Raw genomic sequence first — 24,609 nt, 5'->3', positions numbered from 1 at the left:
GAGCAAATTGGGTGCGGGGACACTGATCTCCCGCCGCAGCCCACGAGCCGGTTGCAGAGCTTTGATGTCACTGGGCGCCTGGAGGCGGGTCTCCATGTCGCCCGGTCTGGGCAGGATAATGACAACCTCGGGATTATGGCTCTGGCTTTCCTCTTGGACCTCTCCCACGCGTGGTCCTCAGAGTGGCCCAAGCAGCGCCGCAAGACTAAGTGGGATCACTTCCGGGCTGGAGCGGAACTGTAGCACCAACCTGGATCACTTCCGGGCTAACTCTGCATCAGCGAGCCTGGCTCGTGGTGGCTTCTCAACCCTGCCAGGGTCCTCATCACTCCTGGGGAGGCAGCCCCAGTGGGCCTCTCTCTGTCGAGCATTTTCATAGCACCCCATGTTATGGTTTCTATTCAGATGCCCCCAAGGCCTCGTGTGCTTGCAGGTGGGGCCATAGGGAGCTGAGTGGGTCAGGGCGGACCCTGTGGTGGATTAGTCCGTGGTGAGTTGGTACCTGAATGCGGTGCTGGGAGCTGCAGCCTGGTGGCGCGGGGTCACTGGGGCGTGGCCAGGCGGGTCTGTCTCCCTCCTCCTCCCTTGATCTCTCTCTGCTTCCTGTGCACCAGGCCCCTCTGCGGTGCCGCCCTGGTGGGAGCCAGCCAGCTCTGACTGAAACCTCTACAAACTGTGAGCTAAATAAACTTTTCTTCCTTTGAGTTATGGACGTTGGGTATTATGTCTCACCAATGAGAAAGTAAGCAAGACACTCTTTTCCCTCTATTGTCCCTTTCCACTATTACAATTAGATACTATACTAACTGAATTATTAAACATTTGAAGCCTCGAATTGAAATTCTATGGGCTAGTTATTGGTTCTGACTTTCCCCCACTGAATCCTTACTCCCTTGTCCAGGGCCTGGCCTATAACAGGGGCTTGGAGAGTAATTTAAAAATGAGCGTCACACTTAGTGACAGTGTGATGGAAATCAGAGCCTGAGCATTGCCCCTCGGAGCACCTGACTGGCATCCGCTGGGTGCTCTGCTGCTCTCTGATAGTCACACCAGCAGGTGGATAGATAGTGGTGTCCCGGTTTGCAGAGAGGGAAACTGAGGCACAGAAGCTTGTGTGATTTGCCCAAGGCCTAGGCTTGCTTTGAGCTCGTCAGGACGAGAGCGCAGTCAGTTTTGCCCTTCTGCTCTGCCCGACGGCCCTGAGCGTCTCCCGCTAGGCTGTCCTGTCCTGCCCTGTCCTCAGTGCTCTTCTTCCAAGCCTCTCCTGTTTCTTCTCTTTCTCACACGCCAAGCCAGTCTCTGCTAGCACAGGGTTAGGACAGAGCTGTTTGCCACTTTGGGTGGAGAGAGTCTGTCTGAGGACCACAGTCAAACTGCACATGAAAAAAGTATTTCTCTCCTGTTTGGGCATGAAGACACACCTGTAATCCTAGCATTTGGGAGGCTGAAGCAGGAGGATTGCTGTGAGTTTGAGGCCAGCCTACATTACATAACAAGATCTTATCTACAAAAAAACCCCCAAGAAATTCTTTTCCCTTTTTTATTTTTTGAATTTAAAAAATAAGCCATCTATGCAACAGCATTTGGTTGGTGGGTATGCACTTTTTTATATGAAAAAGGCTAGAAATGTCCTTGGCTGCATTCAGGACCAAGGAGCCACAGGGCTGCAAGAGGCTAAAAAGCCAGAATCCTTTCTTCCTGGCCTGGGGGCTCCAGTGGCTGCAGAGGCTGGCTAGGAGCAACAGGGTTCCCCGAGTTTGTTCCCTTCCTAAGGCAGAAGGAAAGGAACATCTAATCTCACATTTCATATCTGAGTTTAACATGTTGAAAATGAGTTAACTATGTGAGGCTTTCATGGCATTTAGTGTTTGTGTCCTGGGGTTATCACATTCCTCGCACTCCTGATGTAAAGGTCTGTGATCTGCTTCACAGCTGGGGAACTGCCGAAAAACCAGAGTCTGCGTCCTTCCCAAAGAGCTCTGTGAAGTGTTAGGGTCCTGAGAAGCCTTCTGGGTCTGGGGCTGCCTCAGTGACTGGCTGTGGGCCAGGAAGGGAGGCGCATCCTTGCTCTGGAGACAGAGGTGAGGGAGAAAGAGGGCAACTTCCTAGGGGAAACAGGCCCAGTGAAAGAAAAGGGCAGTAAGGTAAACCTTTCCAGGTTCTCTTTTAAAGACCAGACCTGGTTGATACTTCATTCTGAGGTGCTGGCTTGGATGCAGCCCTGTCACCCCCTGAGCCAAGGCTGTGCTCCCTAAGCGCCATGTTGAGCCTGCGCAGCTGGGATTCCAGGCGTAGGCCCACAGCGGGAGTGGATCGGAGCATCCCGGATTGGGGGAAGGTCAAAGGAGCAACACTGAAGCCCTGAAAACTGCTGGCGTTGCCACCAGTCCTTGATAAGTGCTGGCTGTCATGGTTGTCCTTACATGCGTGAAACGTCTGGTCTTGGTGGCGTGGCCACGCTTACGTAACCCTTTGCTAGCAAAGCCCATGGCTCCCCGAGCTTGCTGCCCGAGTTAATCACATCAAGTAGCAGCACAGGGCTGTTTTACAGACGCTTCCCTAATCCTCCACCTTCTCAAGACATACAAATCAACAGATTAAGTGTAACCAGGTTTCCTCGATTATTTCCCCTAAAGATAAAAGAAGCGTAACACCTGCGTCAAGATGGCCTTTCGGAAGGATAGCAGGTAGAGGGCCTGCTCTTCTCCATCTTGCTGGCTTCAGATGGTACATTTTGTGTGCCAACTGCTTGTCCTCTGTCCATTGGGCCTGGTCCAAGGAGAGCGAGTTGACTTGGATTTGGAAATAACTTGACCACTTGGGAAGCTTTGTGTTTGTAGCCAGCTGCTTCTGGCCAGGGATTTGTCTCTGGTAGCACTGCAACCCACTGTTCCTGGGCTCATCCCAGAACTGGGGACCCACAGCCTTCACCTGACGACGGCACAAGGAAACTGGAACTCTGAGGGATCTTGAACTCGGAGCTGGAGTCGGGTAAGTCACTCTTGTGGGCACAGAGGGAGACTTCTTCCCCACCACCTGGGCTGTCTTTAGGAGCGCAGATCACCATTCTGAGTTCTTGTTTGAGGAGGGGAAGCATTGTTGCACTTTTCCTGAATTGAGAGCGGGTCAGTAGTTCATTTGTGTTTGCCTTTGTATGGGATCTGTTTCTGTTTTCAGAGTGGGAGGCACACCAGCCACCCCAGGCAGCCTGCCGGGCAGAGTTTGGGTAACCGGTCTGATTACAGTTATGAGTCCATGAAAAGGGAAAAGACAGCTTCGTTTTGTGACACTGCCTGGCCCCAGTAGTCTTTGGCCTCAGGAAAGAAATGGCCTGGCCATGGGTTCTGGAGGCAGAGGTGGGCAGAATGGAATTCAGACTCCAAGGAGGGCTGGGGGTTTCCAGCCCTGGAAGCCCGGCAGCCTGTGCTGTGCTGTAGTTTTGGAATTCAAAGGTACCGCATGTGCCGAGAGCCCTCCCGAGCTCTCCTGGCCGACCTGCGGCAGCTGGGCCAAAAGCTTGGGTTCTGGCCCCTCCCTCCCTCTCTGTGGGCATTTGCTCAAGCGGGTTCAAGTCCCCAAGCTGGTCATCAGAGACTGTAGCATTCAGATGACAGAATGAGTGTGGTAACATTTGGGTGAGGCAATGTATTAGTCTGTTTTCTGCGGTTACAGATGCCCAAGGCTGCGGACATCTAAGGCTCAGGGCCGAGGGCCACGTCTGCGGGTGACCTTGGGGTGAGGTCCCATGGCAGGAGACGGGAGCATGCCTTTGTGTGTCCTGGTGTCCTCTTGCCACTCAGTCCCCAGGGCTCTAGCCTGCTGCCTTCCTCCTCCTGCCACCCTCGAGGGCTTCTCAGGTTCCACCCTTTCTGCTTTGCCCCGGGATTCAGTTTCAGTACAGGAAATTGGAGGACCGATGCCCACCACAGCGGCACCGGGGCAAGAGTGGTTGCAAATGCGTGCTTGTCAAATGCTGCTAACTATCAGCCGTTGTGTGTGATTTGATGAGGGATATTAGGGTTTTCCCAGAGATTGTGTGGATTCCAACTGTCTGGGTGCTTTAGATTTGGATAACTTTGGAATTATAGAAAGGGCTTAAGATAATATATTGTGGTGCCTGTGAAGCTTAAAAAAGGAAGTACACTTTCCTTTATTTCCTGAGGACGGTTCTTTCTGGAATTCTCAAACTTTGTGACCCCTGTAAGCAGCTAGGAATCAAGAGACGGACGGCAAGAGTCTGATCTGCTCCTGTGGCCTCATTGCTGTACATTCTTCCCGGAGAGTCTGCACATCTGGGCAGGTCTACCGGAAACCTCCCCTTTGGGCCCCTCGGAGTTCACTGTGGTCCACCGCTCCCCTTGGTTCAGGGGACAGCCCCTGGACTCTGTCTGGTCCTGGACAGGTCCTGCTCTACTTGTCCAGTACTTTTTCTTTTTTTGTGTGTGGTACCAAGGATTGAACTCAGGACCTTGCGCTTGCCTGTCCAGTACTTTTGTCCCTTTACTAGTACAATGCGGGGGGTACTGGGATTGAACCCAGGGACTTAGCATGGACCTACATCCTCAGTCTTTATTTTCATTTTGAGACAGGGTCTCATTAAATTGGAGAATTGCCTGGGCAGGGCTCAGACTTATGATCTTCCTGCCTCAGCCTCCCAGGGTGCTGAGATTACAGGAGTGCACCACCACCCTCGGCTTATAAAATATTATATATGTAAAAATCCATTTGCATGGACAAATTCATTTGCATGTATACCGGAAGCTCCACTAAACTGCAATCAGGATGTATTCGCTTGCTAAGAAATCTGAGATTCAGCTTTTAAAGACCACCAATAGAAGAGTACTGTTCCGTTTAAGACCCTTAGTTCAAGGACTGTTTGATATAAGCTCACAGTTTTCCTTCAAAACACTTTCTTTGTGTCTTTAATATAGAATTTATTTTATGCTGCCCGGGTATTCCAATAGGGCAGTGGTGGCAAACCTATGGCACGTGTGCTGCAGCGGGCACAAGAAACCCTCTCTGTCAGTGCACGAGCCAAGTCACCCCAGCAGCTGAGCATCAGATATTCAGGTTTAATTGCAGTGTTGGCACTCTGTGATAAAGAAAGGTGTTTGGGGTTGTAGTCTCTAAAAGGTTCGCTCTCACTGCAATAGGTTTTTGTTTGTTTATATAGGTTGCATATATATTGGAGGCATCAACTTTATTTCCTTAATTTTATGCTAATGCTTAGAATATATTCAGTGCTAAAATGTTTTCCACTTAAGTGAAGTGTGGGGTTTGGGAAGATAGGTTGAGAAAGAAAGCAAAAATAAATAAGCACATAAACGAATCCCTTCTTTCCTGGAGTCAATATGAGAAAATGAAAAAATGGAAACAAAACCTTTGTAAACAGGGAGGGGTGGAGAGGTTGAAGGGAGGGCAGGGGAAGGGGGAAAAAAGCCCAATTTCATCTTTTGAACATAATGAAATTTTATATTAGATGAACTTTTAGAACCTTCTATCTGCTTGATAAAGGTCACTTTGTAGGGCAGGCATGGTGGTGCACACCTGTGATCCCAGCACTCGGGAAGCTGAGGCAGGAGGAACTTCATGAGTTCGAGGCCAGCTTGGGCTACATAATGAGTTCAAGGACAGCCTGAACTTGTCTCAAAAAAGTGACTCTGCAAAATGTGGCATTACTATTTCAAAAAGCACCTATATAATTAATATAATTTTTAAAAATCAAGGATTCATGAACAATCAAGGGGGCAAACATGTGTTGAGTTTATCCATTTAAAACTGAAATGTAAGCCTGTATGTTAATTACCACCCTGATCTCTGGATTTCATCAAGTACCTATCTTTCCTGGGATTTACTGGGAAAACGCTGGCTGTCTGCAGGGTGTCTTGGCCCCGTCTTAGTTGGGTATTGGGGTGGTAGGAACATTTCATTGGCTTATTTGGTTGCTTTTCGATATTTTCTTAAGAAGAGGACATTGAAAGATAAAGTGTAGATGTAGAGAAAACAGTTCAAGTAAGTGGCTTCGACTTCGGGGCGCTAGCAGAAGGGCTTGCTGGCATGATCTTAGTGTGAGCTTGTGAGAGGGCTGGACTCAAGGGCATGGGAGGCTGCAGGACTTTTCTGGCCGCTCAGGGCCTGCCCTCTGTTGGCGAGCCGTGGGTAAGACCTGCTCTTGCCTCAGGGCTCTGCACTAGGCTAAGATTAGTCTATTGATCAGCATAGCATTCGTGGGAAATCAGGTCTGAAAAAGGTAGAATGTCCTTTAAAAACTCAATCAGATTATGATTTTCTTGTAGTATGGGGTCTGTAGTTAATGCAGGAAAAAAGATGGGGGATCCTAGGAAAATGGACAAATTCTGAACAGTTTTCAGTTTCATGTTTAGAATGTCTACTTCAAAGAGCTCAAACAACAGAAAAATCTTGATTCAACTGATTGAATTATTTCCTTTTTTTGCGTCTTTTCTTACTGAGGATTGAACTCAGGTCTCAGATATGCTAGGCAAGCACTCTATTACGGAGCTACAGCCCAGCCCTTTTTACTTTGAGACAAGATCTCATTAAGGTGGAATTTGAGCTGCAATCCTCCTGCCTCAGCCTCCTGAGTAGCTGGGATTACAGGTGTGTGCTACAGCACCTGCCCTGCATCAAACATCACTGAAGCAGGAATAAGGTCTACTCCATTTCGCTCATGCTCTGAATAAACTCTTCAATTCTATGTAAATGTGTTTGGATCCTTTGTATATACCAGTTATTCCCAGGGGTCAATGCTGTGCTCCGTAGTCGTTGATAAGACTAAATATGTTGTAGTTTGTGTGTGTGTTCGGGGATCAGACCCAGGGCCTTGCACATACTAAGCCACTGAGCTACCCCATCCCCTACCCTAGACTCTAAATAGTTTGAGATAAAAGGATTCTTTTTTTTTTTTTTGTACCGGGAATTGAACTTGGGTCCCTGCACTTTCGCAGCAGGCAGCAAAACCACTGAGCTAAGTCCCGGCCCTAGGATTCTCTAGTTAATTGTGGATACCATCAATTTAGGGTTTATAATTTCTCACCGTCATAACTTTATGAAACAGTTATAGCTTCATTGAAACATTACAATTTAATGGGATCATTAAATAAAACTCACATAAGTATTAATGTCTTCCTTGGACTTTTTATTTCTTACATGATCCTTTCACTAAAAAAATTAATATATGTGAGAAGTCTCAGGAAGAAAAACAAGTGCTGTTATGTTTCTGTGGCCAGCTTTTGGAAACGGGAAACGCGTCAAGAGCCAGTGGCCCCGCTGACTGGGAGATGTGAAGTGTATGGTGGTGGGGACTGTCACGTGCAAATGTCATGCTTGCTCTGTTTTGTTTGGTCTTCAGGTAGAGGGAGCAGTTCGCCCTCCTGTTCCCCTCCAGACCAGTCCCAGATGTTAGGGACAGATGTTTGGGAGACCTTTAGGGTTCTGGGTGGGTGTGTAGCTTCCTACCAAGAATCTAGCCACATTTGTTTGCAGTATGTAAGAACCTGTGGATCTGGTCAAACAGTCCTCTCCTGCACACCGAATGGATCTCTAACTGGGTGTTCGTTTTAGCACTGTAGGTAAGGCTGGTGCCTGGTTTCAAATGCTGGCTCCATTACTTTCTAGCTCTGTGTGCTTGGATGAATAACTTAGCATTTCCAAGTTTCAGATTTCTAATGTGTAAAATGAGAACCATAAAGTGCCAGACTCACAGCAGAACTGTAAGGGTTAGGCCATGTAAGGGTTGGCTCAGCATCAGGGTCTGTGATAAACACTCATTAAGTGACATTTGTGTGGCTCATGCATTCCTGAGTATCCGGTTTGTGCAGAGCATGGCAGCAGCCCCAGGGCTGTTGAACTGAAGGGTGTAACCCAGATTTGGTCACCTGGTGCTCACATGTGTAAAGCCAAGTTGCCAGTTAGATTTGGACATGTTGGTGGATCACTGCAATTCATGTCCCTGGCCTTAAAAACTTAGAAGAACAGGAGTGTTTCCAGTGCATTGGAAAGCTGTCACTGGTGCTAGGAAAACAACTTAGGTGCATGTGAGTCTGACGAATCTCCCCAGTAGCGTGGAGTTGCATAGCGACTTCTTCCTGTGCTCTTTTTTATATAATAATGCTTCCTGTGTTTAGCCAAGATGCAAATATTGGCACAAGAATGCAAACATGCACAGAATTGCTAGGAAGTCAGAGAGGCCTGCAATTGGCTGTGCCCATGATTGTATCAGTGAACTCTTTTGTGTGTTGCTTATTGATAAAGTTGAAGTTGAAGCTAGGTTTTAATAATCTCTTCGTCTTTGTTAATATTACACTGTGTTGTACAGTGACAGGTTTGGAGTACACAACTCAGGGTTATGTGAGTGTCCTGGTACGTGGAATTGCTTGAGAAAAACACTTGGAATTCCAGCGTGGTTGACAAGACTGTGCAAACAATATGGGTGAAAATGAAGCAAAATGCCTCTATTCCCATAGTTCTTTTTCTTCCTTTTCAGTACATGTTGATCTATCATGTGGCTTATTAGTACGTTTTTATTAGTACATGTTTATCAGTGCATGATCACATTTACCTTGGGAGCTGGTCCACACGCGTACGTAGCTCTTCTCCATTCTTTTTTCTCCCCTCCCCTTCCCAGCCCTCCCGACCCTTCGGCCTCTTGTCCTCTTCCCATTTCCTCACCTCTGCTTCTGTGTCTCCCACAGCTGTCTTCTGGTGGTTTCCCCCTCCTTGCTCGTTCCTGACAGTCCTAGATCCTGCCCAAAGCTGATTTTGCCTGAAGAGCAAACTGGTCAGGTGTTGGGGGGTGGTAACACTCTTTGAACTCAATTTAGTTGAAGAAAATACCTTTTTGTCCTTAGCTTTTGTATCAGAATTGGTGCTCAGGCCTTAGTGTGTCGGACGCTTTGGGGAAGAGAAAGCATTTAGCTTCTTAGGAGAGAGTGGAGCTGTCTAATCGCTACATGCTTACTACAGAAGGTGGTGGACAAGCTGGGCCTCTCTCTGGGAGAGCAGCAGCTGGGTCTCTTGAGTGCTGCTGTGGGCCAGGCTCTGACCAGCACCGTCTGTGGGTTAACTCATTAATATCACACACACACCCTGCCGAGTGATTTCATCATTCCCATTTTACAGACTGGGCAACCGAGGCCCACTAAGCTCAGCTAACTCCCATTAGTAAGTGGTTGAAGAGATTTCACCTTTAGTCTCCTTGGCTCCAGGAACTGGGTTTTCCAACGCTAAAGTCTTTTGGAGGGCAAGAAACTTTGCAAATATCAATGGAGAACATTCTGGAAATAATTTATTATTAAGCAGGAGGTGAGGAAGAGATTAGCTCGGGAGAAAATGATGAAAATTTTCTTCTCTATACTGGCTGAGACCCTCAATATACTATTTAATAAGAAGGGTGATATGGAATGTCCTTTCCTTGTCCTTAGGATTTTCTTTGCCCCCCGACATCTGGTGGAAAATACAAGTTAAAGAGGCCCTCATGCTCCTCAGCCCGCTGGGAGGGCACTGTCCTAGGTGTTCGGAGGTCCTGCTCCTGGTCTGCTGCCCATAGTGCGTCCCCTTGCCTAGGTCGCGCATCCTCCTTGGACATTTTTCTCAACTAGAAATATTAATTACCGTAATCATCTCATGTGGACATTAGGAAAACCAGGAAGAATGAGAGGAGTTCGGGCTTGAAGTAGGAAGGGTCATGGAGATAAGGCGCTATCCTTTGCTCTCCGACGTCTCGCCCCGAGTCCTATGCTCCCCGTACTGGAAGGAGCATCGTGGGGACCAAGGCAGGCAGAGGGCTGGTGAGGGGGGAGTGGTCACATTTGTCCGCATGGAAGTCCTCTCTGTGATGTGCCCGACAACCTGGGGCCTGGATCCCTCTTCTCTGAGTCTCAGCTTTACTTGTTAAAGAGGGAGAGTGATGTTTACTTTCCGCTGTAAAATTATGCGGGCTAAGTGTGACAGTGTGTAACTGTAGTATCCTGTCACATGCTGCCACAGGAGATCCTCAAACTGCCTGAAACAAAACAAAGCAAACAATTGAAAACAGCTGGGTGTGGTGGCGCACGCCTGTAAGCCTGTCATCCCAGCACTCAAGAAGCTGAGGCAGGAGGATTGCTGTAGGTTCAAGGCCAGCCTGGCTACATAGTGACTTCAAGGCCAGTCTGTACTACATAGCGCGATCCTGTCTTCCCCCCAAATATATATGATATATATGACAAATAGGAAACTATGAATATTTAAGTGTTACCATAAGAATTTTATGTATTCTGCTAGTATTAGAAGATGTGAAGTACGAGATCCTAAAGTCATTTTATGAAAAAGTAGTGATGCTGTGTATGCTATTTATAATTTCTAGAAGACATTAATATTACAGGAGCTGGTGATTTGTAGTTCGTTTTGGCTTGCTGTTTATGTAACTAAAACACCTGTGTGTAATCGCAGCATCGTAGGCAGACTCTCGCTGCCCGGTGAGGCCCAGTCGGAATCCCTGGCAGCTGTGCGTATGTTGTGCTGCGTGTCAATGAGGAGCTGGGGCTATGAATGGAATGACAATGGCTGGCTGGCTGGCCTGAGAGTGGCGAGCTCATCCTGGTCATCTGGGTGGGCTCGGTGCAATCACAAGGACCCCAGATGAAGAGGGAGGTCGGAGAGGACAAGCTGAGGGTTGGCCACCTGCAGGGGCCTGGTGCAGGCTGCAGACTCTGCAGACGAGCAAGGGAGGCGCTAGGGGCCTGGGAGGTGGCGGCCACAGCTGCTGGACAGGGCAGGGCACCAATTGCTCCCATGTGCCCTAGAGCCCTGCGGACACCTCGATTTTTAGCACAGTGAGATTTTTTTTTGGTATGGGGGATCGAACTCAAGTCCTTGCACTTTCGAGGTAGGAGGCAGAACCACTGAGCTAAATCCCCAGCCCCAGCGCAGTGAGATCTTACTGTTCTGGACTATGGAACTGCAGGATATCAAATTTGTGTTGTTTGAAGCTGCTGAATGTTGATTTATTACAGGAGCCACGGAAAAATCCAGACAGTTTTCTTTTTGAAATTTTATCTTATTTTTCTTCTCTATACTGGCTGAGACCTTCAATGTACTATTTAATAAGAATGGTGGTAATGAATGTCCTTTCCTTGTTCTTAATTTTAAAAGGAGTGCTTCTCACTTTTTGCAGTTAAAAAATACATCTGCTATAGGTTTTTAATATGTCTATCCCTATATCAGGTTATGAAAACTTCACTTTGTTTTTTAAAATCAGGATTATCGTTTGAATGTTGTCAAATGTTGTCTTACTTTTCTCATTGCTGAGACAAAATACCCGACACCCGAAGTCGGCTGGCTCCGGCGGGGGGTGGCCTGGCAGAGGGGCGGGGCGGGGCGGAGCAGGCAGGCAGGGGGCAGCAAGCAGTGACCCTTTCTGACCCTTACATTTTATCCGGGTTACTTGGCCTGAGGGCGGGTGGCACTCGCACCGCACACTCCAGACCCACCATCTCTGAAAAGCCCCACTGGGATTGCATGACTCTTTGGGGGCCGGTAGACACAAGGCATAACAAAGGTTATATCTTTTTATTTTGGTACCAGAGCTCGAACTCAGAACCTTGCGCTTTTGAGGCTGGCAGCAGCACCGCTGAGCTAAATATCCGGCCCAACAAGTGTTACATCCTAACTTCCCCTTTCTTATGTTACACATTTCCTCTTCTTTGTATAAAAGTATAAAGTAATGAGGTCCCCCCTTTCTTTTTGGGAAAGTGGTGAATTGGGAGAAAATTACTCTTTCTAAATTAATCAATCCTTTAACCCTAAAAGTAGAAAAGATAACTTCACTGTTGTGGAATTTTCAGATTAGTACTAAAATTGTTAGATGAACTAGAGAAGAGAAGAGGGCTAATTATGCCAAGAGGTAATGCGAGTGAGCCACGGGGGCCATAAGTTGGAAATAGCAGGGAGTGCCTGAGGCTATTTAGAGATGCGGTTTTCTTAAACATCTTTACTCCATCTCTCCGTTATCATTTACTTTCATGCTAGATTTTATTTTCTGAAGCCACACAGAATAGTATCAGAAGCTCCCTGTTTCACCTCAGAATGGCTCAGATATTTGAGACCTTGCCCATCTCCGTTTCAGCCGCAGGTGGAGCCATCTATGACGCCGTGGTCTGAACACTTCCAGATTTCCATGTTTTCGGCCAGTAACTCGACACATTTGCCCATATAAATGCCTGGCTTTCTTTGTTCCCATATTCCAAACTTCCTTTTAATTGTAAGTACAGACTCATAATTCAGGAAGAAGAGTGTGTATCTAGGTGGCGGCCTATTATGTATCATGGGAACATGTTTCCCAAATGATGCTTTATCGCTCCAGATCTTGTCATTGTCCCTGGTGATGTATTTTAGTGGAATCAGCTGCAATTCAAGGTGAGATTGGATCCTAGTTCATTTTAGGGGAGTGATGACAAGGTGTTGAGAGCAGTGGAGATGAGAATGTGGCATAAAGACAGCCGGATGAGCACAGAGTGACCCCTTCCAGACCCCTGTGACAGGGCTGCCCGACACAACACAGGCACTGAGCCCAGGCAACCTCAATGGGGCCATTTCTGACTGAATTCTGTGGAGCAGCATTTTCCACACCGTGCTCTGTGAAAGCTGTATTTTCCTTGATGTTCAGTTCGCTCTTACTTTGAGTGATTGCATTTGTGGAATTGCCATTACCACCTTACAGGACATTCGTGTTTTGGCGAACACAGCTTGGTTCAGAGGAACGGCCGAGTGAGACTTCTGGCTGTGACTATTATAAGCTGATGCTGCAGTTTTAGGGGAACAGAGGGAAAATGCGTATGTAATCATGTGCCTGTGTCAGGGGACTCTGTTGCCAACTTCAGGTCAGAGGAAAAAACATGCAAGTTTCACACGAATTATGTGCTCACTGTTGTTGCGTATTTATACACCCAGTTGCTCGTATTATTCTGGGATGGCTTGCTCTGTCTCCCCTTGGGTAAGTCCTTCCATTCATATATTTCTTTAAGTACCTGTGGAGGACAGCTGGGCATAAAGGACATAAAGGCAACCACACAGACGCCCCTTTGAAGGGGTGATCCTGCGTACGAAGTGCTATGACAAAGGACAAGGCACAACGCAATGGCAGGAAGCACTGCATGACCAAGGCTCTAGGGAGGTTTCCCCACAGGGAGCAATGGCTAAGCTAACACTCTAAGCATGGGAAGGAATTAAGGAGGTAGAGTGGATTTTAGGTTGTAAAGGACGAAAGATGGCAGAAGCCTGGTGAAGGACTGGAGAGTAATGCAGGGTGTGGGGATGCAGGGTGAGGGAGAGGTTGGAGGGGCCCATGTGGGCTTCGGATAGAAGGGCTGTGTAGATGAGAAGGGATGTGAATGTTATTCTGAGTAACGAAGAGCTTCAGTTTAGGGTCTGAAGCAAGGATCCAAGATTCTGGCTACTGTGAGGCAGGACCAGCTATCGTGAGACCCGCTATAGCAGTAACCCGACGAGAGATGCAAGTTACCTCACCCTAGGTGCTGGCCATTCTGCTGCTCACTGAGCCTGTGGAGTCTGCTGGGGTGCCGAGGAGGATAGCATGGGCAAGGTTTTGTTTCATCCGCTGTGGAGTAGCAACAACATTCCCTGACATGGGGCGTGGAGGAGGGCTATGGCGGAAGGGCGGAGGACAAGCTCAGTTCCACACGTGTGGAGTTGGAGGTGCCTGCTGCACCCAAGTATGCAGCTGCATCCCAGAGTTCAGTTTGGAGAGAGAAAGAAAAAGGATTGATGGTCACCCGGAGAGCAGTTTGGTGAGTGGGGCAGGGGTGGGGCTTGCAGTGGATGAGGAGTGAGGGAGATTCAGAAGTAGGGGTGGGGAGAACAGAGTCCATTTTCTGGAAGTTGGTCTCTGGGTGTAGGAAAGAGAGGGCAGTAGCTAAAGGAGGTGCATGGGGTTGAGAAGGGGCTTTGATAAGAGCAGAAGATGCATGAATATATGGTGTTGAGGACGGAGGAGAGGTGAACCTCACAGAACGAGCTTCCAGGGAGCCTGGGGTGGACGTGGTGCTTGGGGCAGAGGGTGGCCTTAGGCCAAAAGAAGGGTGTCATTATCTATTAGAACAGAAGGCAAGGAAGAAATCAGATGTGTAGATGTGGGTACACTGCAGGCTGGTAGGACGTAATGGAGACTCTTCTATGGATTTCCTCTGTGAATGCAGGATCGACTGAAGAGAGGAGTGGAAATTAAAGGAGAGTAGAAAAAGCTTGAGTTATCACCATGATTGGGGAAACAGGAAGGTGGTTGTAGGTGTTGAAAGGTCTTGAAGACTTGGGGTTTATGGTGGGACCATTCTTGGCCACTGAGTGATTTTTTTCTTCCATGGTGTTGCATGGGCAAGACAGGGAAAAGATGCAGAAAGGGTGAGGGGTTGGTTTTTGTTGAGCGAACTAGTGGGAGGATAATGGAAGAAGGGAGTTGTTGGTATCGGTGTAGATAATTTGATCTCTAAGTTGGAGAAGGGAGTGAGTTGAGCTGTGTGGGCACTGTAGGTGTGAAACTGCTGGAGGGGAGTCACTGGGTGGGGAAGCCTGGCAGGAGAGGAAAGAGAACTCAGAGTAAATATGTTACTCCAGGGCAGAGTAGTTCTGGGGATTTCTTTTTGCCAGTTATATATTTATAGAAAGATAATCCCCTGGCTTTAAATAGATATGTACATATAAATATGAACAAACTTAAATACAAACCCTTGGATAACAAGGGGGCTTGTGAGAACTCCCTAGTCATTCTCCCTTACCCAAGGGCAGAGGGCATGAGTCTGCTTTTTAAAAATTATTAATTTTGGCCATTCTTGCAACAGTAAGCCTGCAGTTGGGTGATTTACCCACAAGGTGAAAGTCGGAAAAAAATTCAGAGTTTCCACTTTCTGAACTCTGTGCATCTCCAAAATTAGGGCTGCATGCTTCCTTGTTCTGTCTCTTAAGTAGTTTATCGGGGTCATGGAGACTCTCCCCTAAAATGAACCCAGAAATAAGATAGACTCGGCTTAAAAGGGCGAGGGACCATCTGCTGTACAGGCAAATGACATGACAAAGGCATACCAACCCTGGAGAAATACTCACCCCACCCCTCAAAGGCATATACTGTCCAGCCCGGGTCCAGGCCCTAGGTTCTTTGCTCGAGCCGTCCCTATTTCTTTGGCATTGTCAGAAGACAAGACTCAGTTCCCGGGTGCTGAGGAAGAGGAACAGTGGTTTAGGGGCTTCCTAAAGTACTAGTGAACAATTTAGGCTTAAAATTTCCCTGTTTAAAATCTTTTAAAATACACAAATCAAACTCCATTCTGTGCTGTACACAGCCCTCCTGACTCCCTGACGTCGATTTGAGGAGAGCAGAGAAGGGGAGTCAGCGTTGGAAGGGCCGCCTCACTTCCTTCCGCCTCTCTGGCTTGGCTTCTCCCTTGGGTACTGTGCTGTTGGGCTTGGAGGCTTCAGTGGCCCCAGAGCCAGGCTGAGGAGCCCCAAAGAAGCTCCCCTTGGACATCTGGCCTGGGGGTACTTGAAAGATGCGGCTCCAGAAATCCTGAAGGTCAGCAGGAGGGGCATCTGAGGGGGCTCTCTGCCAACCACTGGTGCCTGGGATCCGGGAGCCAAGTGAGATGTGACAGGGAACTCTGTGGGTACCTGGAGAGATTCCCACATGTTGACACCCAGCCCACTCTGGGCTGATGTCGTAGGCCTTTCCATCCATCAGCGCAAAGTAAGTGATCTTGAGCCCCAACATGCTTGACTCTGCCCAAGTCTCCTTCCTCAGCAGGATGCAGCCTGTTACACTCAGCACAGTATCTGGCACTCTTAGGTTCCCGGTCCATTTCAAACCTCCTATGCTTTCCTTGGCATCGACTACACATCATAGTATTCATTGCTTCCTTGAGGCCATCTTGCAGCTTGGACAGAAACTCATTCACTGACCAGCTCAGCTCATTCTCTGCCATTCGTTTCATCTCATATTCTTTCCGCCTTTCAGGGTTGCTGACAATGTCCCATGCTGCCCTTAAAACCTTGAAGGCCTCCTCAGCCTGGGGATGATGATTTTTATCAGGATGAACCATCACTGCCAGCTACCTATAGGCCTTCTTTAGTTCAGTATCTGATGCAGTGGCTTCAACCCCCAGCACATGGAAAGGGTTTAGCTCATCCTCAGGAGCCCCAGCTATGGTCAAGAGTCAAGCCACTTCCTCTTCAGGCTGGCGGTACCACCCACTAGCTACAGGTGCATTCCCTTGGCTATTAGTCCTCTGCTTGAACCAGGGCAATTTCAGCCAACCCCGCTGAACTATTCTTACCAGCTGCTGCCATGGCCTACTATCTCTCAGCAGAGTGAAGCAACACTGCAAGGTGGGAGAATCCAGCCATGAAAACAGCCTGATGGCCTTATCACTCCAGCCTAACTGGTCACCCCGGCCCACCAGAAACTGCCAGCCCAACTGGAGACGGCCCAAAAGGAGGGCCAGACCCAGGAGCAGCAAAGCACCCATTAGCCTAAGAAAATGGGTGAACAGCCCTGCCCCATAGTAAAACCCCTGGTTTAGAAATTGGAACGCTACCAGGGCCCAGCCCCCTAGCCGTCCTGCCCAGGCTCCCACCCAAACTCGACAAAGTTCCAAATCACTGCCTTTCAGCTGCCTGCATGCACAGATGAGATGGCCACAAGTTTCCATGTACTCTCCCACCAACACCAGCAGTTCAATCAATGACTAGAAGCCTGCCTGTGCAAGCTGACATAGTTCTTCTGCTCCCCACAACCCCAGGCCTCTGCGCTTATCTGTCTGACTTTGTTTCTGGCCCAGCCGATGTGGGCCAGGGGCCCTAGGATCTCGGTGTCCACTCTCCCGATTATACTCCTTGGTCAGAAAACGGTGCCACTGTCTCCGGGATGGTGGTTTTTTTCCCGCTGGACACCCGTGAAAATTCACTTGGAAATTTAAGAGGTTCCTCATCGTCATATTCCTCTTCCAATTCTTCATCTTCCCCCAAGGTTGGAGACATACAATGGTGGCAAAAATTGCTAGAAGAGCCATCTCCCTCAGAGTAAGGCCCTTGTGGGATTCCAGGGGTTCCCTGGCAGTTACAAGCAGATGGAATGGAAAGAAAAGAAGGGTTCCCATCCTCATGGTACCCAGCCTCACTCTTTGAGAGTTCCTGGTCCCCTCCTGACTCTTCTGAAGATAACTCACTCTGATCAGGGTCCTCTCCTTCCCTAGGTGGTCCTGGACCCCTTGGGGAGCCATGGCTTGGATCCGACCAGTGGGCGGGATTTGGGGGCTGTTTGTACATAGGACCAGAGTGTTCCGTGAAGCAGTGGGTACCATTAGGAGCAGTCCCTGAGTCCTGAGAATGCAAATATTTCAGGATCCGCGGCGGGTCCTAAAGTCCTGAGGGAGGCACCACCACTGTGATGGGCTCCACACAACCCTCTTTCTCCCAGGTGCTTCGGGGGCTTCCGGAGGGTTTTAGGTCACAGCCCTCATGGTATGTTCTGGGGCCGAAGACCGTCGGTAACTCCTCCCCCTCGAGCAGCTGGGCCTTGGGGCCCGGGGGAACTATGAGAGCAGCTCCCCTGGCTCCGCCTCCCACTCCCGCTCAGTTCTGGGGATTTCTGACCGTGTGGATGGTGGAATTGGATGATGCAGAAGGTCAATAGAAATGAGGTAAGGAAATGATGGATTGTAGTATATTGCCTGTGTTTACATTTAAGTCACCTGTAAGAACAGCAGCACTTGGCATGATGACTAAACCAGGTGCTGAGGGTTTCAGTGATGGAAGAGCATCCCTATGGTAGCCAAGAGGAGGGGAGAAGGTGCCGCTAACCAGATCGTGTGCACCTGGGAGAAGCGGTTCGTATACAGGGATGGGGAATCGAGGGTTCCAAAGTGGCATAGGAGCAATGCAGGTAACCAGCTTCCCTGCCTTCATCCCGGAGAATTAGCGCCTCCACTCAGGGAGTAGCAAGAGTGACTTCACAGTTTTAGATAAGACCCTGATAAGGAAAGAAAATTCCTGTAAGAGATTCCAAATGCGAGAGAGTTCACCACCCTTGCATTAAGGCCATGTATAGTCCGTTAAAATAAAATAGACTAGCAAGGTACAGACCTTGGGCCAAGAACATTACCACCATCCAGGAGCCTGTAAGAAATACTGAGTCCCCAGTCCCCTCCAGATCTAGAGTCAGAAATTATGGTCATGGCCCAACAATCTGTTTTTGCAAGCTCTCCAGGTGAATCTGATGAATGTGACGGTGGAGAATCCCCCCAACTAGGTGAGATGCCATTGAACACAGATGGAAAGCAAGGGGACACAGAGGGTCCAGGTGCGCTGTTTCAGTGGATGGTGACACCATACACACATGCAGGGGTGCGGATTTGCACCATAACAGCCGAGGTCCTCAGCTGCACTGGCTCCCACCCACCCGTCAGCAGGCGCTTCTGTGCTTTCCTTCTCTTCTCCATGGGGTGATTCAAACCCCTCCAGTTCCTTGAAATTGTTTCATCCTCTCTGGCCACTCTGCAGGTGCTGTTCCTCCCTACTCCATTGAAAAATTCTCAATTTAGACTGGAAAAAGATCAGAACCGTAGGTCAGACTGAGGGGGTGAGGCCATGGTTTGCTGCTGTGTGAGGATGGGTGGACAGTGGGGTGGGTGGCATCCCCGGGATTTTGTTTTCCATCTTGTTGGCCAGAATGGCATAGGAGGCAGGTAGCACCATCATTAGGGTTTGGAGGTCTGGAAGAGAACACTCGTGGGTCGTCCAGGCGGACAAGGCTGGCAGTTGGCCAGGAAAACATGGGGAAGTTTGATGGAGGGAGAGCCCGTGTTGTTCTGGGAATCAATGAGCTGTCGGGGGTGGGGAGAAAAGGAAAGGAGGGAGGAGGGAGGGAGAGAATGGATATGTAGCAGAAAAGAACAAAAGCATGAGATAGAATGAAAGTCAGAGGCCTGGGGGTCATCATTGAATGGGTGAAGGAAGAAGAGCTAGGAAAGAACAAGCAACTGGAGTGTAGACATGTCAGAACTAAGACTGTTGGAAAGGGGGGATCTAGCGTCTGCATCCAGGGCTGATGTGAGGTTAGGGGACCTGAGCATTGAAATGCGCTTTGTGTGGGACTCGCAAACAACAGACGCTTGCGGGAGCCGGTGGGCTGTGCCCCTCCACTAGGTGGTTATTAGGTGAGCATTACGTACTGCATTCTAAGTCCACAGTGCAAAGAGCTTGGTGGGGAGGCAGGAGCAACGAGTGGAAGTTCATTTATCAAGGTGGGAAATTCTGAAAGGAAGCAAGTTTGGAGTGGAAGCTCAGTTAGGAAAAGTATGAGTTTAAAAATGTACAAGTTAAACTATGAGTTTTAAAAACCCACAGCTAAGTGTATACACTAAGCTCAATGTTGAGGCTGCGGTATTGGGTAAACAAGAGTAAAATTCTTTTTTCTTCGGTGATGGTGGGGATTGAACCCAAGGCCTTCTCACTGAGCTACATCCCTAGCCATTTTTTACATTTTATTTTGAGAAAGTCTTGCCGAGATGCTAAGTTGGCTGTGCAGGGTTTAAACTTGAGATCCTTGTGCCTCAGCCTCAAAGAGTGCTGGAGTTACAGGCATGTATCACTACACCTGGCAGAAGAGTCAAATAAATGTTGGTGAGCAGTATGTAAATCAAAGAAAACAGGACAACGTTTCCACGAACATCAGTAAAGCTTTATAACAATACAATTCATGATCATTGTTTGGATTAATACTGTAATAATTACACACTTTTTACATTATGAAAATAAATCATAAATAGTGTAAAAATAATTCTGAAGATCAACTTCTCACAACCTACGAACCCTGAAAACAAGTTTAAGAAGCAAATAAAAACAAATTAGAAACCGAACACAATGCAATTATTTCCAAATTGCAAATCAAAAAACTTCATGCGTCTTTTGATTCAGTAATGTCAGCCAAAGAAAGTACAATGAAACTGAAATAAGAAATCAAACAGGGAGAATTCAGTCTTTCAAATATGTACACTACTGAGATAATTGGGTGTGTGCCATATTTACATTGATAAGACACAACACATTCTCAGAATGATCAATTACATGAGACTGGCCCACAAAACATTTTAAAGAAAACTACTCTGTAATGCTTGCCATTTTTTTTTTTTTTTTTGAGTTTCCCACTTTGTGAGTTTGGCAACAAAAATAGCTGCACCTAAAGATGAACTTTAAAATGTGAAAAACACAAAAATATATTTCCTAAAGAAAAATCAGATACATCTTTCAAAAATGTTAAGTTGAATGAAACGTTTACAATATAAAGTATATTCACATAAATGTCAACAAATATGTAAGACATTCTTTTGTGAATCCAATTCATTAATATTTCTGAGATATGTGAGAGACTATCAAATGTATTTTGGGAACTGTTGGTACTTCCTTTATTGTCGATAAATCAAACATAACAAGTAAGATTGAAAAGGTCTTCCTATTTCCAAAAGAGCATTCTGTTAATAAGCAGCATAGGCAATTTATGCATTTAATGTATTTTTAATGAAAAAATACTGTACTAAGATTGGATTAGCAAAAAACTAAAATCAGTAAAAATTTAAGTTGGAGGAATATCTCTTCCAGCATGTAACAAATCTAGCCAATATGTGAAGAAAAATTGAAAGTAAAGACTGAAGATTTTTATGTCCTAAAACAATTTGGCAGAACTATAACTGATCAAACATGGAAATTCTATTAGGGCTGTGAGATTTTGTTTTTTAACAGCCAGCATACAATAGGTTCTTACTCTTTTTGGAAAGATAAGATTTCTTTGACCTTGACTTCCTAGAGATATCAAGTGTTTGCAAAGATTAGAAAATTAATTTTTTTGGTAGTGTTATATATTAAAATATTTTTATTTCTTGTTAATGTGTCAATATCAGCATCTGTGTTGCTTATGAATTCTAGGTAAGATGATACTGTATGTAGCGGGAGCAAAAGGATAAAAAATAACTTTTTATGCTTCAATAGTAAAATTTTAAAACTTAGAAATTAAGCACTTTTCCTAATCTCCAAAGGAGCAGATATATTCGCATACTGTAGACAAAGGACGCGCATATAAATCACTTTAAGAGTAAGTTCTTGCTGTCCCAGTAGAACATCATGTGCACACACTGTAAGTTCAAGAACAAGACTTTTCTACTCATAGAAATGACAGATATTCCATTGTTCTCTGCCAAATCACAAGAAAAGAAACCCTCCCCCCAGGACTGATTTTGATAGTGAAAACCGGAAGAGTAGTTTAGGTGTGTGACACACCAGGGACTCTATGTGGAGTGTGCAGACTTCTTGCACACAGTTTGTATTAATTTTAATCAAATTATGTAAGTTAAAAGACGAGATGAATAAAAGTTTATAAAGGCGGGCCAGGGATTTAGCTCAGCGGTTCCGCTGCCTGCTTCACAAGTGCAAGGTCCTGAGTTCGATCCCCAGTACCCCCCAAAAAAGTTTATAAAGGCATATGATGCATGAAATGAACAGGAACCAAGGGGATCCACCATCCAAGTAAAAACACATCATCCATAGGCACACTGTTTTACAGTAAGAAAGGCTGGTCATTGAACCATAACTACAGCAAATTCACGAACTTTAAAAATAAAATCACACACAAAAAGCTTAGGAATGCAATTAGAGAAATGAAATTATCCATAGTAAGTTGCATTATCGATAAAAGAAAAAAATGAAAGAAATAATATATTAGCACCAATCAATAGGAATGGAAAAAAATTTTAATGCTAAAACATACAACAGTTTGCATCCTTTAAAAATGTTTTATCAGAAGTAAAATTTGACCTTCATTTATTGTCACTATAGTTTCTCAGTTCTCTACCTTATAAATTAAAAGAAATCTTTAAGAAAAATGTTAATCTGCCAACACATTTATCAACTATAATTCATTATTACTTTGGACCTTATTTGAGGATTCTCCATATCAGTGACAAAATGGATGTTTGAAAATATTTTGATAACCTAAAGTTTAAGATTATCTATGCTGGCTAAGACCTAGCACTTCTGTTGAACAAAGAGGAGTTTCATCATTCCTTTGTTTTTCCCAAGGAAATAAATGTAATGGAAATTTAGGGCTTCCTTTAATCATTGAATAAACTGATGTTGTCAAGCTAGTTATAGGGCAAAATTCCAATATACCCACAGGATTGTATTCTTCAAAGGACTATGTACAAAAACATTTTTATATGTGAAATGCTTCTCTTTTGATGTAGAGGTATTCTCATTGGAGGCTTTACAAATTTTAATTTAATGATTCTTCTCTACTAAGGAATAGAAAGGAAGATAGAAGAAATATAGTCACCAGACTTTTTTCTCAAGACTTTATCATTGGTTTTTCTGAAGAGAACATAGTTCTACTCCAGTTTAATCTTTCCAAACCATTTAAGACAAATTGTTTCAGACATTAATACATTATCCTAAGCATGTCATACAAAAAATTGTTAGAAAATGCCCTCTCATTATTTTAAAAATGCTAAATTGTCTTAGGGCTGTGGAATGTTACTAGAATTACTACCAAGTAGGCAGATCTAATAGTTTAAACATCTCTCTAACCTTGAAAATGTCATAATTTTTTTTTTGTATAATTGAGCACTGGGTCACAAATCTTCATCTTGGAATTCTATCTTATCTGTTGTTACCATAAGCTAATGGTGAGCTGATTTCCTCACTGGGGGTGAAAATGAGAACATTTCCCACAACATGGTACAGAATCATTAGGGCCGTTACATTCTCGAATGGGCCAGTGGGGTGGCCTTTCTCATGAACATGTTTCTCCCCACGTAAACTTTCCACTTAGCCACTTCATACCCTGCCACCAACTCTTTCTGTGCAAATAAATTCTAGTCTAACATGGTTAGGTAATTTTTGAGCAAGTAGATGAAAAAATCCTACTCTTATGGCAACTATGTTTCACAGATTTCTGAGATCTCAGATTTGGTCTGTGGATAAGAGAAACACTTAGAAATGTAAAAAGAAATCCAAATGTAGAAAAACTTAAAAAAGCAATAATAAGAAATAGAATGAGTTAGTTATCAAAGGTGATAAAATCTTGGCTTTATATTAACCGATAATCTCTATGTATATTACATTCATCATGTAAAAAAGTAAAAAAGTACTAAAGCTGAACTTTCATGCTTTACAATGATTAAACTGAAATTGGAGCTTTTTTGTTCTCTCCAGTTATCTAAAACAAAGATGTTAGTAAAAAGTCATTTGACTGTTGGCACTGAATTAGTATGATTTTGAAGACCTTTAGGAAACTGTTCAAAGAAGATATGACAAAAACTGAAACAAATTTTCTAAATATTCCTCCGAGTAAAAGAAAAAAGTATCCGAAAAGAACGGAGAACCCTATCTTCGTTTCTCTCGAGAACGTGTAGGAAAGGCTGGCGATGGGTGGACCGGACGGAGGAAAAGATGCCACGGGACTGTGGCAGAGGCGTCCGGGAGCCCCTGGACTTTCAGGAGGGCGTGAGGCAGAGCTTCCTGGGGACGCGCGTCTTCAGTAATCGAGCTTTGATGGCACGTGCATACCCTCTGTCCTCAGGCCGGCATGGCCATCCCAAAGACTTCTGGTCCCAAAAGAGCCGCAGCCTCTGTCACTTCCAAAAGCACCCAGATGAACGCTCGCTGGGATCCAGTTTATTAAACAAGAAAGTCTGCTATTCTGGGTGTTCGCCTCTGTAAACCGCTTTCCTACGTGGTCACATGAGAGACGGTGCGGCATGCCTAGCCATTCTTCTTCTCGCGGCTTCACTGGCAAGGGCAGCCCAAGGAAAACTGGCAGCAGCCATCGGCTCAGCCCCTTGGCATTTCACCCAAGGCCATAACACCAGAAGCTGTAGATCTGCAACGCCCTCAAAATATCAGACCAACCGTGTGTGTGCTCTCCGCCAACTTATCTCTTTTTGGCAATAAGCCATGGTGTAACCCCCTTGAGACGACAAAAGGAATAAGCTCAGATGAGCCTGCAGGGGGTGGTCAGGCAGCATGCAACCATCTGGGTTTGCACAGCAAGCAGGTTGGGCGCACACGCATGCTTTCTTTAGTCAGATTCAGTGGTGCCAATGCTAGGAGGGAAGGTGAGTGGAGGTGACAACAGACAAATCAGTCGGAATAGTACACATTCGTAGCCTTGAGTCCATATTTGGTCACAATTTCATGTAAACGATTTCATGGAGCTTTTAGCCCATGCAATGCTCAAAGTAAGAAAATAGCAAGAACATTCACTGTCTATCACTGAAGTCCGTATAAATACATATCCTCATGTAAGGGACACTGGTCTATATTCTTTGCAGGCTTCTCACTGGTTCCCTAAATTGCCCAATTTCGGATGCAAGTGGAGAAATGATGCGTGTGTACTATAGCACACAGGAAGAAGCAGCTCTATGTAAACATAGCTCAGACTTGTAAAATCTGCAGTTCGGTTTTCAACTATAAATATAGAAAGTGGACCATAATATATACAACTTCATGCTTGGAAAGTTAATTCATCACTGCAGAAAACAGACAACAAAAAAGACAAAT

The 24,609-nt window shown here is 46.0% G+C and overlaps 1 protein-coding gene, 1 long non-coding RNA gene and 1 pseudogene across 2 annotated transcripts in view; 1 reads left to right on the top strand and 2 right to left on the bottom strand.

The window, feature by feature from the left end:
- The first annotated feature begins 6 nt into the window (after positions 1–6).
- The window catches only part of LOC110345987 (uncharacterized), a 48,079-nt gene continuing 23,476 nt past the window's right edge, over positions 7–24,609 (top strand). Inside the window, exon 1 of the long non-coding RNA XR_015446464.1 lies at positions 7–2,991. This is a non-coding gene — a long non-coding RNA (uncharacterized LOC110345987). The remainder of the gene's footprint in view (positions 2,992–24,609) is intronic.
- On the bottom strand, positions 14,762–16,811 carry LOC101707201 (dnaJ homolog subfamily C member 14 pseudogene; annotated as a pseudogene).
- Col25a1 (collagen type XXV alpha 1 chain) overlaps positions 21,776–24,609 on the bottom strand; it is a 401,020-nt gene continuing 398,186 nt past the window's right edge. Inside the window, exon 38 of the mRNA XM_021245429.2 lies at positions 21,776–24,578. Within this exon, the coding sequence (XP_021101088.2) occupies positions 24,576–24,578 (3 nt within the window). The 3' untranslated portion in view covers positions 21,776–24,575. The remainder of the gene's footprint in view (positions 24,579–24,609) is intronic.

The sequence above is a fragment of the Heterocephalus glaber genome, unplaced genomic scaffold, assembly GCF_053883595.1.
Source record: "Heterocephalus glaber isolate CG9 unplaced genomic scaffold, H.glaber_assembly_v1.0 deba00001688, whole genome shotgun sequence".
NCBI lineage: Eukaryota > Metazoa > Chordata > Mammalia > Rodentia > Bathyergidae > Heterocephalus > Heterocephalus glaber.
The sequence above is the reverse complement of the archived record's forward strand: the minus strand, read 5'-3'. Positions and strand labels throughout refer to the sequence as shown.